At 40.9% G+C, this 16330-nt stretch overlaps 1 protein-coding gene across 1 annotated transcript; it reads right to left on the bottom strand.

The window, feature by feature from the left end:
- Positions 1-462: 462 nt before the first annotated feature.
- On the bottom strand, positions 463-15422 carry cusr (Copper-only SOD repeat protein). The gene is made up of 10 exons (XM_034688414.1): positions 15261-15422; positions 10691-12758; positions 10069-10168; positions 7031-7105; positions 5535-5633; positions 3945-4077; positions 3701-3815; positions 2237-2361; positions 1091-1171; positions 463-974 (listed from the first exon to the last, which is right to left on the bottom strand). The coding sequence occupies exons 1-10, from the start codon at positions 15298-15300 to the stop codon at positions 883-885; spliced, it is 2928 nt and encodes a 975-aa protein (XP_034544305.1). The 5' UTR covers positions 15301-15422; the 3' UTR covers positions 463-882.
- Between the last annotated feature and the right edge of the window lie 908 nt (positions 15423-16330).

The following is a 16330-nucleotide window of genomic DNA, read 5'->3' on the forward strand; positions in this document are numbered from 1 at the left end:
TCTACTACAGTGGAAACCAAGAGGGCACTTCAGCTGGGTTATTTTCAGACATGGGGTTCCCGGATGGGTTTGCAGAAATTAATTAAGAGCAGCCTACCTTCATACATTTTTCATTTATTGGTTCATCTAGCAGGCTTTTATTTTTTAATGCAGAAACTAAAATTAGTGCATTGATTTACAAGAAATGCTCTGTACAGTTGTTTTGATGTATTTGGTCCCAACGCTCTTATGCTGTTTTTATTGAAGGTGTAAGCCTCCTTAATGACCTACATACTTATGTAATTAATGCCTTATTATATTCAATTATATAATTAAGTCTCTCAAATGAAACCTCATTTGGGAGTGGTACTGAGATTAATTATCTGACCAGGCTTCTTTTGACACACATCGTAGGATCTTACATGGGAACACTGCTCACACATTTATGGTGCTAAGGGAAAAACAAACAGCTGGCCAAAGGTATACAAACAATATTTTAATTTATTCACAATATCCCAAATATTCATACAAAATTTGATTCAGATGTAGTGCATAAATACAGAGGAACAGGTCTGGACAATGGAAAATGTACATAATTGGTTCACCCACCTACATAACAATCAAATGAATAGTAAATGAAAAGTAAGATTTTAGTGCAAAGATGTATCTTCTATCATTGGAGAGCTAGCTTGTTGCCTGCAATGACTATCTGAATAAGTTAAATGTAAAGTTGCAGGATCTTGATTGGCTGACAAAACAAACAAAGACAGGATTCATTTGATGATCATTAACATGCCCGTCACAGTGGATCGGCTACATTTCATGGATGTTATCAGTATTTTACACTTTGAGGATCTGTGTTACTCTAACCCTGATGATGCACGGTGAGTCTGAGTGTTTGAGTTATTGATACAGTGAAGATGGCAGCAGGCAGGCGGCAGCAAACATCAAGTAAAGAAGGAAAGTTCCTGGCAGCAGCAGCAGACCTGCATTCCCTGGGGACATCAAATCAGAAAGTCAAACACAGGTTCATCCAGTAAGGAATGAAACCGGACTACAATCTTCTCCCTTAAATAATAAACAGTGTGGATTACAGGGTGGAGCTACTTACGTGTGCACATGTCAGTCTCTCTGTATATGCCCATCATCTCACTGGTTTTCACAGAGCTCAGGACATCTGGGCTGACAGTGCCTTTAAAGGGAATCACAATGTGGCAATATTAATCACACATAAGACTTCTAAGGACGTGATCAGTGATTAGTTATCATTCATTATTACCGAAGCTTAGTGTAAACCATTAAGTGCTGTCCTATAAATCACAAATGCAAAAGTAGTTTCTGTTTTCTTTTTAGTTGCTAACTGCAAAAACAGCATTATTGCATTTCAGTTTCAGTTCAGACAAAAAATGATGTCAAGACTTCTTTCTCTGTGCATCTTTCTGCCGTATCATCGCCTTAATCTCAGTGATGATCGAGATAGTAAACTCTGCACCTTGTGGGAGACTTTTGAGAGCATAAATGAGCGTCCTGTGCTATACTGTGTGAAACCTCTGCACAGGTACTTCTCTGTTCCCCCTGAGACAGAGGAAGGGACGGGAAACGAGACACACAGACACTCAACTCCAGCATCGGGTTACTGAGTGAATTTTCAGCCTTTCTAAAGATGTTCAAAGACCATAATTGTTCATTGTCCTGATGAACACAGCCAGGGCGTACAGTGTGCAGAATTTGTGCTGCAGGTCTGAAAGCTTATGTGCTGTACATACGACCAATACTTTGTCAAATCAGACTCAGAATTAGTATCAGAAAGCTTTTTTATCAAGTGGTAGATTTCTGCAAAGATAGGATTTCTTTGAGTGTTTTTTGTTGCACAAAGATAATCCTAGATGTGTTTTCTTTTATGCAATTCTCCATGGTTAAACACATTTTTTCAAGAGGTTGATTTGTTTTCTGTATCTGGCACTCCTATGTACCTCTTCACATGCCAGAAAGGTTACACCTTTATTATTTTGATCTGTCACAACCCTTATTAAAATAAACTCTGAGATGAGATGAGTCAACAGGCAACACTGCAAAGTGTAACCTCCATAAAACGCACTGCTCCCAGAGGGCTGCATCAAACCTGCTCATCCAAACGCCCGCTGGGGTTTCTGCTATTTGACTTTTTACAGGTTCTTCAGTGTGAACAGAAGAAGCATGCACAAGAACGCCATCAAATCAGCGGGCAAACATTAATAAAGGAGGTTTGTTGACTTACCAGACACCATGTAGTTGACAGTCTGGCAACTTTGAATTGTTGCATTGAGGGGGGAGCCATGCAGGATCGTGACTCTCGACATGCTCACCTTCAGCACCTTCGATACTCTATGACGGAAGTCGTGTCTGGGCAAAGAATAAAAAGGAAACATCAACTTTGTGAAACATGAAAAAAAAAAGGTCTAATGTCTCTGAGGATAAATCTCTGTGGCTTTGACAGAAATCATTATAGGTCATTATTTTCATGTAACTGCTTCCTGAAATGATCAACAACTAAAAACACAATGAACAACAGAACAACCAATAAAGACAAGTCCATTCCTCTGGATCTCTGCTGCTGTGGACGTGCCAGACTCCAGCTGCTACAACTACTACTATCCGTCTCCCCACTATCATCTCTCTCTCTCTGCATCTCCCTCTATCCCTCTCTCCAACACGGTCTCAGCAGATGTGTGTCTAACATGAGTCTGGTCCTGCTGGAGGTTTCTGCCTGTTAAAGGAAGTTTGTCCTTGCCACTGTAACTTGCTAAATGCTGCAAAGTGCTCTGTTCATGGTGGATTAAGATGAGATCAGACTGAGTCCTGTCTGTAAGATGGGACTGGATCTGATCCAGTCTTGATGTTGGGTCTTTGTTGATAATAGAACATAGAGTACGGTCTAGACCGGCTCTGTTTGGAAAGAGTCTGAGGATAATGTCTTTGAAAACTGAAAATGAGACAGGTGTGTGTTTTGCGGCAAGGTTTGCACCACATTGGTTTGTTTCCTCAATGGTTCGTGTATTTTAGTGGTCCTGTTAAGAACGACTGACAGGTGTAGAAATGAGGATGAGAATAAAACTTGCTTCCTCTCTTTTACTCTTCGTTTGTTTCAGATGTCTGGGTGCAATGACAGTTCAGAGAGAACAGTTGTTTTAAAAAGTAGCTTTAAAAACTGTGAAGAACTGCATTGTTTTGACAGAGTCTTTTCCTTCCCAATACTACAGACTGGAGTATCAGCTTGATGTAAAAACACACATTTCAGCTTTAAAAAACACTGATTGCTAACATTCCGTGAGAACTGACTAACATCCTGCCAGCCCTGCACATTTTTACTGTTTCAAAACAATGATTCAGCTGTATCCAACTGATTTTGAGGGATGAACAAATCCTGAAACTGGGATCTGAAGCAGATAAACTGTAGTAAGAATCACCCAGGCATGTTTGAGGCTGCTAGACATTGAGTGAGATCATTTTAAATACACAGACTAGCAAACCAACCAATCCAAAACACCAAAGATTTCACTTAAATTCAGCTGAATTCTGTCTGATTCAACTTCCCTCCAAGAGAAGACCCAAACTCTGAAGTCTAAAGTCTAAAGTTCAGACAGTTACTGGAACGATGCCTCACCTCTGTTTGATATTTAACCGAACCTTTCTGGCTCTGTTTAGGACCAATGGGGGTCTGAAGTGGTTTTGTTGCACTCACCTTCTAAAGTTGGTCACAGTGGGAAAGGTCTGCGCTGCTGAAGGGGACTTTGGGAGGATGTCAGCGCATGCAATTATATTGTCTCCATCCATCAGCACTAGAGATCTGTGCACCACTGCAAACAGACAACAAAAACATGTCAGATGACAGTTCTCAGCTAACATTACAAGAAAGACTGTTTGATTGAACCTCTAACTGCTCACACACACATTCAGCTCGCTCACTGGAAAGACGGTGTTGTTACCTGAGTTGTCTCCGGTCATCATGGTGTTGCTGTCTGTGAAGATCTGTCTCATTGTCAGACTGACTTCACCTTGTCGTCTGGACACCTCGCCTACTGCACAGTGCAGCGGGTTCATTTCAGAACAGCTGGAGCTCTGGAGGGAATTTAAAAAAGAAGGTATTTGAGACTTTTAATGCAGTTTAATGTGATAATCTTCATATAACTGATTCTGGTCAACGAGTGTCTGAGTTTCCTTCCCTCTGAGGATCTTAAGGGGAACTTTTTATTTGCACCTACTTCAGTGGAAGTCTATATCTGTGTGCATTGGGACAAAACCTTAAAGCAGAGTAGATAAGAATGTTGTGCTTGTGACTTTAAAACTAACATGTTATTCCCCATTGTTCTCCTTTGTTCCATTTGTTATCTCTTAAAACAAAGTAGGGGAATAGAAAACGAAAATCTCGAAATATTTTGTGCTCACGCAAATTATTTTCTATCACCTCCATTAAAGGTACAATGTGTAGAATTTAGTTGCGTTTAGCACGATGGATTTGCAGAAATTAAATATAATAATTATAAGTATGCTTTCATTGGTGTATAGTCATAGAATATATAAATCCTTATGTTGTTAACTTAGAGAGAGACTTTTATATCTACATAGGAGGAGGTCACCTTCCACGGAGGTCGTCATCTTGCACCGCCATGTTTCTACTTTAGCTCAAAACAGACAAACCAGTAACATACATGCTTAGAGAGTGGCTGTGCGAGGTTCATGCTTATCATGTATCACAGGAGCTTCTTGTTCTCAAAGGACACTATTGTTTCACCGATGGCAGTGGTGAGCAAGGGAGTTTCAGTCTAGAATCTGACCTCTAGAAATAGATAAATATTCCCCTTTCTGCACATTGTACCTTGAAAACAAATCTGTAGAAATCTTTGAACTGAAATTGTTGAAATGTGTTATTTTCTGATTAAGATCTTGAATGTCTGGATCATACATTGAACAAATGACAAGCTCAATTGCAATTTTGTGAATCACTCCTAAGAACTGAAGGTCGGAGGCTCTATTACAGGTCGTTAACTATTTTATATTAGGTTTTTTTTTACGACCACAGGTAACCAGGGAATCCACAACACTGACATAATTTAGGATTAAAAACTAAACGTTGTCTATATTTCCAAAATTAAGAAAAAGTGACCTGATGAAATACATTCACATTCTCTATATGTTGCCATCTTGAATTGCTTTCCTTCCATTTTTACAGTATGTTGTGTTTGCTTTATGATAATACTGGATCATATGATTATGTATGTTAGAGATATATTGGTCACAGTTTGTAAGACGTAACGCCAAAGACATTGGTTAGTGTTGTGGTTATATAATTTCAAGTGTAGCTTTTGTAAGATGAAATTGCTGAGTGTGTCTTTATATAAAGTCAGTTATGTAATGAAGTCTGTGAAGAAGTGATAAGTAGAAGATAACAGGCTTTTTAGGGCTTTTATCTTAAACGCCCATTGTTGTAACTAAGACTGCTTGAATATCAGGAAGCAGTGAAGCTAAACTGAAAGTATGCACAAGATGAAAGTAAAGGTGAATTCCCCTGCACTCACTTTTAATGGCACGCTGAAGGGATTGAACACGTCTCCCACACTGCTGCAGTTGTTGTTGGCACCCACACGGTTGCTCATGATAACCATGAATGCAGATGTCTGCAGGGAGAAATAAAACACCAATGTGAGAGTGTGCATGTGTTGTTTGTCTGATACCTGAATGTGTATCTGGTTTCATTAGACTCAAAAACAGAGAAACTAACCAACGCACTTCTTTCCTAATTCTGCTGAAACCTGGACAACAGTAAAGGGAACTTAACCTTTTACTTGTTCCTTATTTGCAACCTCATGTTGTTATTTAAAGGTGACATATCATGCAAAATGGACTTATTAATGGTTCTCTACCTGAAATATGTTTCCCTGGCATGTCTACGAACCCCCCGAGAATTAAAAGAATCCATTCTGCCCCTGTTCTGATTTCTCCACCTTTCTGTAAATGTGTGTGAAACGAGACGTTTCAGACTTCCGTGTTTTTGTTACATAACAACAATATCCGGTCTGTCAGGGAGTCAGAGCTCGGAGCTTGTTCAGCCCATAGACTGTATAAAATAATACTGAATCCCTCCCCCGTTTTTCATTCCCTGCACACATGTGTGCTAACAAGGAGCTTAGGAGGGAGGCATGCTAGTTGTAGGCTGTCTTAATAAACACAAAGGTCGGTTTTACTCCCCACGTCTGCAGATTTGAAGATCTAGTAGATGATTTTTATTTGTCATGGAAAAGTGCTAGCGCTAATTAGCATAGCCACATAGCTACATGTTCATAGCTGTAGCTGTAGCTGTAGCTGTAGCTGTGTACCAAGACACACGTCGACTTACTGATAAATAAAACAACAAGAAACACTAAATCTGTGACCAATCCTTCAGAAAGGTCCTGCTGCAGGCGCCTCTCTGTCAGGATCAGATTCTGGATCAGATTCAGAGGGTTGAAGTAACGTGATCTCTGAGCAGCCGTGTATATTCAGCCAACATGTAAACATTAGATCAACGTGCTGGACAGCCGAGGGCACATCCACTTCCTGAGGGGGCGTGGTCAGAGAGAAAACAGAGTGTTCTGAAGAGGACTGAAGAAGAGGGATTTTCAGGCAGACCAAAATCTGATTTCAAAGTGTTTTTTTGAGCATAAACTTTAAAGACATGTTTTGGGGACCTCTTAGACCAATATATGTTGATGAAAAAAGCGTGATATGTCACCTTTAAGTACTCTCTTATTTCCTGATCAATTTCCAGGTTATTGTCTCTGCCCTTGTAGTCCTTTGTAAACACTCAGCTGCTCTGGCGTCTAATCTTTTATATTACATAAGCAGTTTCCAGTTTGAGATTTCTTCTGATGCCTGATGGTTTTAAGATTGTTGATTCCACATGGAGCAGCATTTCATGGTAAAGCTGATTATTAAGAGCTCATATCAAATGTACTTTCTCATTTGAATAAGAGTAACCTCTGTGATTTAACATGGTTGCATACACTGTGTGTTCCATGTTTAACGCTGTACCTACATTTTGTCTCGCCAGTAACTGAAGGTTCACTTCCATCTTGTTGTCACTGCTACTTGCAGGAAACATCTGCTGGCGCTGGGGAGAGAGAAAAGAAAAAACAATAGAGGTGAGAATTACAGCAGTAAAAAAATACCTTGTGCATTCTGTTATTCACATTGTAGACAACATAACTACAGCTGGGTGCTTACTCTGCTTACAGGCAGGAAAAAACTTAACATAATCTGAGTAGAATAATAATAATGATAAACTTAATTTATATAGCACTTTTCTTAACAAGGTTACAAAGTGCTTCACAACAAAAGCAGAGAATTACAAAGCATAAAAAATGGTGCAAACAGGGGGGAGAAAAAGACAGAAGCACAACAAGACATCTGAATGCAGGGTAAATTCAAGAATTAGGGATGGAGAGATGCCTTCTCATATAAAAATGTTTTTAGTGAGGATTTAAAAGCAGTTAAGGTAGTGGACTGTCTAATCGTCAGTGGCAGGGAGTTCCACAGTCTTGGAGCTCTGACTGAAAAGGCCCGGTCCTCTTTTGTTCTAAGGCAGGATCTTGGCACAACCAGCAGAGATGCATCCAAAAGACCTGAGGGGCCGCCCAGGCACATAGGGGTTAAAAGGTCTCCTAAATCATTTGGGGCCTGTCCATTTAAAATTGTAAAAGTAATCAATAAGATCTTAAAATCGACACGATAAAAAACTGGCAGCCGATGTCAGCTGGCGAGGACAGGAGTGATGTGTTGATATTTTAATGTGCCTGTTAAAAACCAAGTGGCTGCATTTTGAAGTAGTCGGAGTCTGTGGAGGGAGCTCTGACTGATAAATGAAAGATCTTATTTTGGAGATTTGTTTGAGGTGGTAGAAGCAGGATTTAACAGTGTTTTTTACATGAGTGTCAAAGCAAAGATCTGTGTCAAATGTCACCCCTAAATGTTTGACCTTCATTATGATGTTACTGTAGAGTGGACCGAGTTTGTTATGCAGAAGGGTGGTGGAGTGAGAATGACCAAAGATTATTGTTTCTGATTTGTCAGGGTTAAGCTTTAAAAGGTTATTGGGCATTGGACATCCAGCTTGTCACCACCGCAATCAATATGTAGGCATCACTTTGCATGACCTGGGCAGAACTGGCATAATTAAGTCAAGGGAACAGCCACACTATCATTTTGTCCTTGATAATATAGCCGCTTTGCAGCTCTCATCCATAGATGTAGTCCAGAGCACAGCGTGAGGCCTCTGGAGGGCGGCTGACAGGCGCAGCTGTTGAGTGAGCTCCCAGTTCAGGCAGCCTGTAGGTTCCACTAGCTGGAGCAGACAAATGTTAAGCTAAGCTAATGTTCTGCTACACATAGTTGCTTGCTCCAACCCACCTCAGGAATAATGAATGCACTGTCTGTTGCATGGAGCAGAAACACTCTGTCATGTTTTTGTGGCAGCTTGGCGGCTAACAGGATAGCAAAGAAAAAGCATGGGTGCTTTTTCTACCAGACAAAGAGGACCATCTTATTCTGACTCTTACAGTGTGATGGGGACGTCTCGTAACTTACAGGTTGTTGTGATGAGCTGGCCGGAGTTGGTTGATGAAAATTAACAACATGATCTTTCATAGAGTTTCTAAATTATTTCAATATCTATTTCCAATATTGAGTTCAAACACAAGGCTGAGTTTTCAGTCCTAAACATGGAGGATGACACTATCCATGACTGAGCTGTGTACAGTCAGGGGATCATTGTATTTTTGCCTGTTCCTGTTTCTGCATTTTGGGAACTTGAACACAAACCCACTGATGAAGCAAAGGACACCAAGCCTTGAAGATGCTTTTGTCTTCTTCAGAAATGACATAAAGTACTTCCTTTTTCTTCCCACTTCTTGAAATTACTGTATGTTTCGACATTTTGTGCTGTTAGGCAACCTGGAATTACTGGGTACAGATTCCCAGCTAGTCTGTAGCTGTTGTTGTGTAAAGATGACCGACCCATGTGTTTTTATTCTTAAATTCCTAGAATTTAAGTCCTAAAAAGTCAAATATTCTAAATAAAGCACACAAGATATTTTACTTGTATCGGGAGCGAACACATTAATTATCTTGCGTGAACAAGATAACTGTTTTTGTGCACAAGATATACTGTATGTATTGTGCTCACAAAATAATACAATGTTGCCTTAAGAGAAATGTGTTTGCACATAAGATGTTTTACTTGTTCCTGCAAGATAACCACTTGTGTGCACAAGATAAAGACTTGTTCTCGTGAGAAAATCATAATGTGCACACAAGATAATCAACATGTTCCCTCAAGAAAATGATCAAGTAAATATCTTGTGTGCACATGGTAACTGTTTTTTTGCACAAGATAATTGCATCGTGCTCACAACATAATGAGACGTTGCCTCAAGAAAAATATATTTTGCTTTTTCTAAAAGATAACAACTTGTGTGCTCAAGATAATGAATTGTTCTCACAAGATAATTATCTTTCCAACCAAGTTAATATCTTGTGTGCACAGGATAATTGCATTGTGCTCACAAAATAATAACATGTTGCCTCAAGCTAAATATTTTTTTGCGTGCATATATTTTACTTGTTCCCACAACATAACAACTTGGGTGCCCAAGATTTTTTACTTGTTCTCTTGAGATAATCGTGTCGTGCACACAAGATAATTAAAGCGTTCCGTCAATAAAATTATCTTCCATGCACAAGTTAATATCTAGTGTGCACAAGATAACTGTTTTTTTCACAATTTGTCCCCTCAAGATAAATATATTTTGAGCACAAGATCCTTTACTTATTTCCACAAGATAAAAACTTGTGTGCTCAAGATAATGACTTGCTCTTATGAGATAATCATATTGTCCCCTCAAGATAATTAACTTGTGTGCACAATATTAGAAATCCTACTTTTTGGGTGCTTCAAAGCATAGACAGACAAAGAGCTATACTGATATAGGTTACAGTGTATCCTAATTGACATTATTAAAGCATATAAATATAGAAGTGTTAGTGGAAACATTAGAAAAGACTGATGTTTCTACTTACCATCGTTACTGTCCCATTGATTGTACCGTTGAAAACAGCCTCAGCAATAGTCATGTGACTATCTGTTTCCATGTCTGCTACAATGTCAGCGCACTGCATTCTAGAGAGAAATGACCAAAACACACACAAAAGTAAAAACATGAGAACACAAAGGCATATCCAAATTTCACCCGCTTAATAATTTGTTGAGTCATTCTGAGTGAGAGAATTAGATCAATTGTGCTTCAACACAAAGCATGAAAAGGATATGACGCGTGTATAATAACCTACACCGGTCAGGTCTGTTACCGGGCCAAAGAGCTCCTGAGACCGGAGATGGGTTGAAATCTTTTCACCAGCGAAGGTGTCAGATCAAAATCTACAGCAGCTAGAAGTCATTCTGTCTCCTGCAGTTTCTGTCTGTATTGATTTACAGTCCATAAAGTGACAAATACTTATCTTGAATACCAAAGAGCTAATGTCACAAGAAAGAAAAGAGTGTGTGGCGACAGTGCTGTGGTTACATTCCAACCATTTATTTCTCTACCAGGGAACCAAATATCTCTCCCTCTTCTACTTCATTTTCACCTCCTGTCAGTTTATTGTTTGTAATAATGACAAAGGTATGAATTCAGGGTCTCACCTTGATCCGTTGTCATAGTGAACCACCATTGATCTCCCCACTATGCTCTGCGATCCAGTCATTGGCATGTTTTGGTCCATGTATACAGCCTGATGCTCGGTGAGGTCAGTCAGCATCCCAAACTTCCCACTGATGTCTCCAATCTCATACTGGTCCACTGTTCCAGTTCCAGGTTGCGGGCTATTTGATATGTTCACTCCTAACGGGTTGAAGTGACCCAGGATGTTGGGGTTGGAGCATGGGTTACTGCTGCCAGGTATGATGGGCAGTATGTGAACATGGTAACCCCCAGCTAAGGCGTTCAGATTCATCAGGGATACATTTATAGTCGTGGGACCTTGTGGGAGAGCCTTGGAGAACCGTATCTGACCGCTAGTCATCCCAGAGCCAAACCATGAACCTAAGCGAGCCTTGGGGATTCGCATCATTGTCACGTTGGCACAAGCAATCCTTGGCCCACCTCTGTTTTCCTCATGGATAACCACAGAACGACCGGTGATGCCTGAATCAGGCAGCCAGGAAGTGGTGTCAGTGAAGAAACGTTTTCCTTCCACTGTGTTCGGCATGGTGTAAAGGTTAATGGGGCTGTGTTTGTTGGAGAGATCTCCCACCTCACAGGATAAAGGTCTGGAGGGGTCACAGTCGCGGGCATAGCTGCTGTCTGTTGTGTTGACTCCAAAAGGGTTCCAGTGTCCTCCTGCTGTGCTGCAGCGGTTTGCATCGTTGTCATTCTCCGAGCTGATGGGGTAGGTGTGAACATGCCAGTTGTGGTTTTTGGTTGTCATTGGGGAATTTCCATATGCTAAATCCATGAAGATGGAGACGTCAGACAGAGGGTTGTCTTTCAGTTGGGTGAACCAGATATCCCCAACCACAGGGGTATGAAATCTGGCTTGGGATACCACCACTTCACCGGGGTAGCCGATACTGGCACAGACATACCTGGCACCGTCATTTCGGTGAATGACAACTGAGCGACCAACAATGCTGTTCCGTCCAAACAGAGGCAGGTGGAAGTCCTTGAACGACGTTTCCAATTGGGTCAGACCTGCAAGAGACATGTGCTTGTTGCTGAGGTCGCCAACCTCATACATGTCATGTGTTGAACCAGGCCCATTCGGGTACGTTGAGGCACTTGTGTTTACACTAAATGGATTCCAGTGGCCACCTACTTTATCATTTGAACACGGGGATGATTGTGGCATCAGGACAGCGGGGACAGGAAACAGGTGCACATGATAAGGCCCCACTTTGTTTCCTAAGTTAGTCAGGTTCATCTTCACCTCTGTCACATCGAAGGGAGAAGGCTGAATGAAGCTGAAGTGGCCTTTGATGCCTTTCATGTTCATAACAGCGCTCACCTTCTTCCTGACCACATTATAAATCTTAGCACACTTGTAGCTTGAATTCATACGGTAGAGAAGAAAGCTGAAGTCGAAGGTAGATGGATTGAGTCGGTCTTTCAAAGGCATCAAAGGGGTACCAACTTTTACCATGCCCAGGTTGGTCAAAGCTGAGGCATCTAAGCTTCCAAGAACAGCATCACAGTTTGCATCTGTGCTCATGGATCCATAGAGAGTGACGTTTGACGGTGTGGGATTGGCCTCACCGATTGTAACTAGGTCTGTGAGAACTCTGGGATTGGTCTGTCCTGTGTTAAGACGGATGTAAACGTTGCCTGCGATGGGTCCGGTGAACCGAGCCTGACGAGTCATGTGCATTCCGCTTTGACTTACGACAGTGCAAACCTTCATGCCATCACATGTCTTAAAAGTCAGCGAGAAGTCGTCCAGGTTTGAGTATTTTTGGAAGAGCTGCGACACGTTGACACTGGAGCCCGGATTTGCTTCGAAGGTGAATACGCTGTCGCCGATGTGTTCTGCAGAGCAGGGCTGAGCATAATGGCCGAACTTGACCGGGTACATGCTGAGGGAAAGGTTAAGGGGACTACAGGATCCAACACCTGTCACATTGACGGAGGCCGACTGTGAGGTGGAGTTTAGGATCACGTTCCCAGTCACCCCTCCCATGTTCAGAGGGGCCTCAAACTGAACACAGGACATGGAACCTGAAAGGAAAACCAGGAGCAGGTTATGCTACTAATCTTGTTCCTGAATGTTAATGAAACAAAAACCCGGAGATTGGATGATACTGCAAAACTATGAGTAGTTGAAATGAAATGATCAGTGCTGGACAGCTTCAACAGGATGCTATGAGTGAAGGAGGCGTCACATGACTGAAGAAAGACCAACTTTGAAGTTGGACAACTTTGCTTGTATGAAGTGATAAGACAATTAAGTTTTCCACTGACGAATAAAATGATTCCTTGAATGCGCTGAGAGGAACTTCTGGTTTGTGTCAGTGTTGGTGCCCCCTGTGGCCAAAGATGCACGTCTTATTACTTTTCTGGGCTTGACAAAAAACCCTGCTTTTGAACAGTTAAATGCGTCACTCCATGTTATTATTTCCTGTTAGACATCTCCAGACAGGCTGTTTCTTCAGCTGTCAATCATCTGGTTTGACAGCTACCCCCCTAACGGCGGTTTCTGGCATTACAAATCACCTTAAGGGAATCATCAGTCATGACACTGGTGGACTTGTTTGCGTTTGCCGGTTGTAAAGAGACTACAGGATCAATTTCAATCTGTTTCACAATGAGGTTAAAACTCCTCACAGGAGCTTTAAAGTGCATCTCATCCTCATCTATGAATATAAAGAAAGAGTAAAGAGTTTATTCTGTGTGTGAGGAATGATGTGAGAATCTGTAAAGTCTGAAATGAATACCCAAATTTAACTTAAGTAGAGATGTAAACTGGTGTAAAGTTTGAAAGATGTCTCAGCTTGGAGCGTTAAATAAACATCGAACAGTTTCCGATGTGAGCAGACATCAACATGTTCACTCTTGAAACATTCAGAAGAACAAAGATCTTATAATCTCTTTATGTTTGCAGAATTTTCTGCATCAGAACATCAAAGCCTTCAAGAAAAATGCCTTCACGATGAAGCGATAGAACGATGAAAAGATAAGACAGGGTTAAACAGAGAGAGCAATTAATTAAACCTGCACCAGTATTATTCTAACCATGACATTTCTTGAAGCACTGGTGTTTTAATGCATGCCTCGTTTCCACATTAGAGGCCACACATTAATGACTTCGACATTTCAGAGAGTAAGTGACACACCATGTGAAAGTCTTATCTCATGCCCTTTGTGCCAGGTGAACGCTCATACGAATGACGCAAGCGTGTTCAAAGCTGTCCTGCTGATATGTGACAGGTCCTCATATTTCAGTGACACACTGACACATAAACCACAGACTGATCAGACATGATCACCAGCCTACGTTACATAACCACACAACAAAATATTTAAGATTTAATTACAGACTCTGAAAAATGCCCTTACCTACAACCTTTGTGTGACATGACCTGACAAACAGAAGGTAACTGCAGGTCAGATTCAAGCTGGGTAACATGATTAACAACATGCAACACTAACACAAGAATATTAAGTATTTTAATGGACCTTTAAGTTTGTATTCATAGTCAACAGAGCAAAAACTTGAACTGCTTTAAAGTGAGGCTGCATGGAAGTTGAATTTATGTGTCTTCCACATTTTGCTGCTCTTATAGAATTATTGTTATAAGCTCTCACTAAATGTATCTGAATTATATCCAAACTGATAGACAGAAAAATACAATGTTGTATTTCAATGTGTTTGAATAAACTTGTTTTAAACTTGAGATGACTAAATCAACTTCAGGAGCAGAACTGATCTGATAAACAGCCACAGATTTGTGTATTCAGAGGCTTAAACGCTTACATTCTGGTAATAAAGACTGTTTAGTTAGTCAAAGGTTGTGAAAAAGATCTATTTTAACAAGCTAGAGTCAAGATTTAAAACCGTAGAGCAACACTGACATAATATCTTCAGGTCATGAGTTTTCTCTGTGAAAACTGATACAGTGCTTTGTAAAATATCTGATTGTGCAAGATAAAACGGATGCTGAGGATTCCTTGCAAAGTATTTACAGCAGACAGTGAATGCATCACAGAGAAGCTGTGTTTCCACATGTTAAATCAGGGAATTGTGCATTCTCGTGGAGTGGTTGTGATTGTAGTTGAGAGTACTTCCCCAAATCACATGTTTCTAATTATATCATTTAGATAATTTTAAGCCTCACTGTGACACAGTCCGAGTCAGGGGGAGGGGAAACAACATAGGCTAGCTGAGCTTTCATCTATACAGTTGGGTTAGTTGTGTTTCTGCTTTTCATCACAAAATGAACTCTAGTGAAAACAGATTGTAGTTTAAACACACACAGAAGTCCCTGCCGTGTTCCAGTGTGTAACTGTGTGCAGCTATCAGACACAACACACGAGCAGACGTGTGACTACAACTGAGCAGAGCATCTGCTGGAGGAAAACCCTGCAGACTCTCTGTCCTCTTGTGTTGCATGCTTTAAAACTCCAGGAGTAAACATCATAAACATTAACCAGCTGAAGCCATTAATGACTCATTATGTCCTTGTCAGACTTTGCAATGTCAAAGAAAGCAAAACAACTCACCCAGAAGAGTGAACAGCAAGGCTGCTGTCAGGACACACATGTTGGCAGATGTGTGTGCAGCAGAGGAGGAGAAGATGCAGTTTCAATGAAAGAAAAATAAAATAGCTTCAAAACTTCACCTAAGTTGTTCAACCCCTCCCTGAAGGTGTGTGTGAGACACAAAGGTGCTCAGCCTCAACATAAGAAGCACAGTGAAAGCAAACTGATGGAGTGTGTGTGTGCCTGTGTGCATCTGAGAGTGTTCTCCAGGAACTTGTCAAGTGTGACTGCTTTTTAAAATGTGCAGTGTCCCTTGTGCTTCTGTTTTTCTGCTGCAGCCTGTCTGTGTCAGCCTGTGATTGGCCAGCAGGGCGACACAGTGTCATGTATGGAGACAGGGGAGGAGGGAGAATACTTGGCAGCCTGGACTGGGTGGAGGTAGCCTGTTCTCAGCGTTGGCCATGCCCAGTGCAAGGCAAAGAAAAGCACCTGTTGATAATATTGTTCATGTGTCCGACACTGCGACATAGCTGAGAAGTAAATGAGATTTTAGTGTGTCAGATTGAACGCAGTGTTACTAATTACATATGAAAGTATATCTATACATTGATAAAACTTTTAGAATCAACACAGACTATTTCCTTGAGATTAAACCTGAAAGTTTGTTGGCTCTCTTTGCTGAACTTTGCACTGTTGGAGGCTTAAAATGACCTACTTGCAGTTGAATGTTTTTGAAATTCAGTTAACTTGTATTTAATGATTTGTAATACTACTTACTTTTCCAGTTATCCCTAAATTTGACTTGCCCGCTGACCTTGTAGACACAGGTCACATGCACAAAGTGATGACAATGAACAGCAACCTCTAAAGCAGGGGTCCCCAAACTTCTCAGCCCACGACCCCCCAAATATAGGTACCAAAGAGTTGTGACCCCTACTGTCCCTCTTCATACATCATTTACTTCATACTTCAAAATGAGTTAACTTGCATGCACCTGTGGCCGTGTTTCCTGTGCTGCTAACTGTTAGCTAACCCTAACTTTAGGAGTCATCTGGCTGAAAAGAAAGGCAGAAAACTAATTAAATGAACTT

The sequence above is a fragment of the Notolabrus celidotus genome, chromosome 7, assembly GCF_009762535.1.
Source record: "Notolabrus celidotus isolate fNotCel1 chromosome 7, fNotCel1.pri, whole genome shotgun sequence".
Lineage (NCBI taxonomy): Eukaryota > Metazoa > Chordata > Actinopteri > Labriformes > Labridae > Notolabrus > Notolabrus celidotus.

Coding starts and splice junctions, on each gene's coding strand:
- cusr (XM_034688414.1), bottom strand. CDS start 15,300: ATGTGTGTCCTGACAGCAGCCTTGCTGTTCACTCTTCTGG. Junction 7,106..10,068: donor TCAATGGGACAGTAACGATG/GTAAGTAGAAAC, acceptor CTCTCTCCCCAG/CGCCAGCAGATGTTTCCTGC. Junction 975..1,090: donor AGAGACTGACATGTGCACAC/GTAAGTAGCTCC, acceptor TGATGTCCCCAG/GGAATGCAGGTCTGCTGCTG.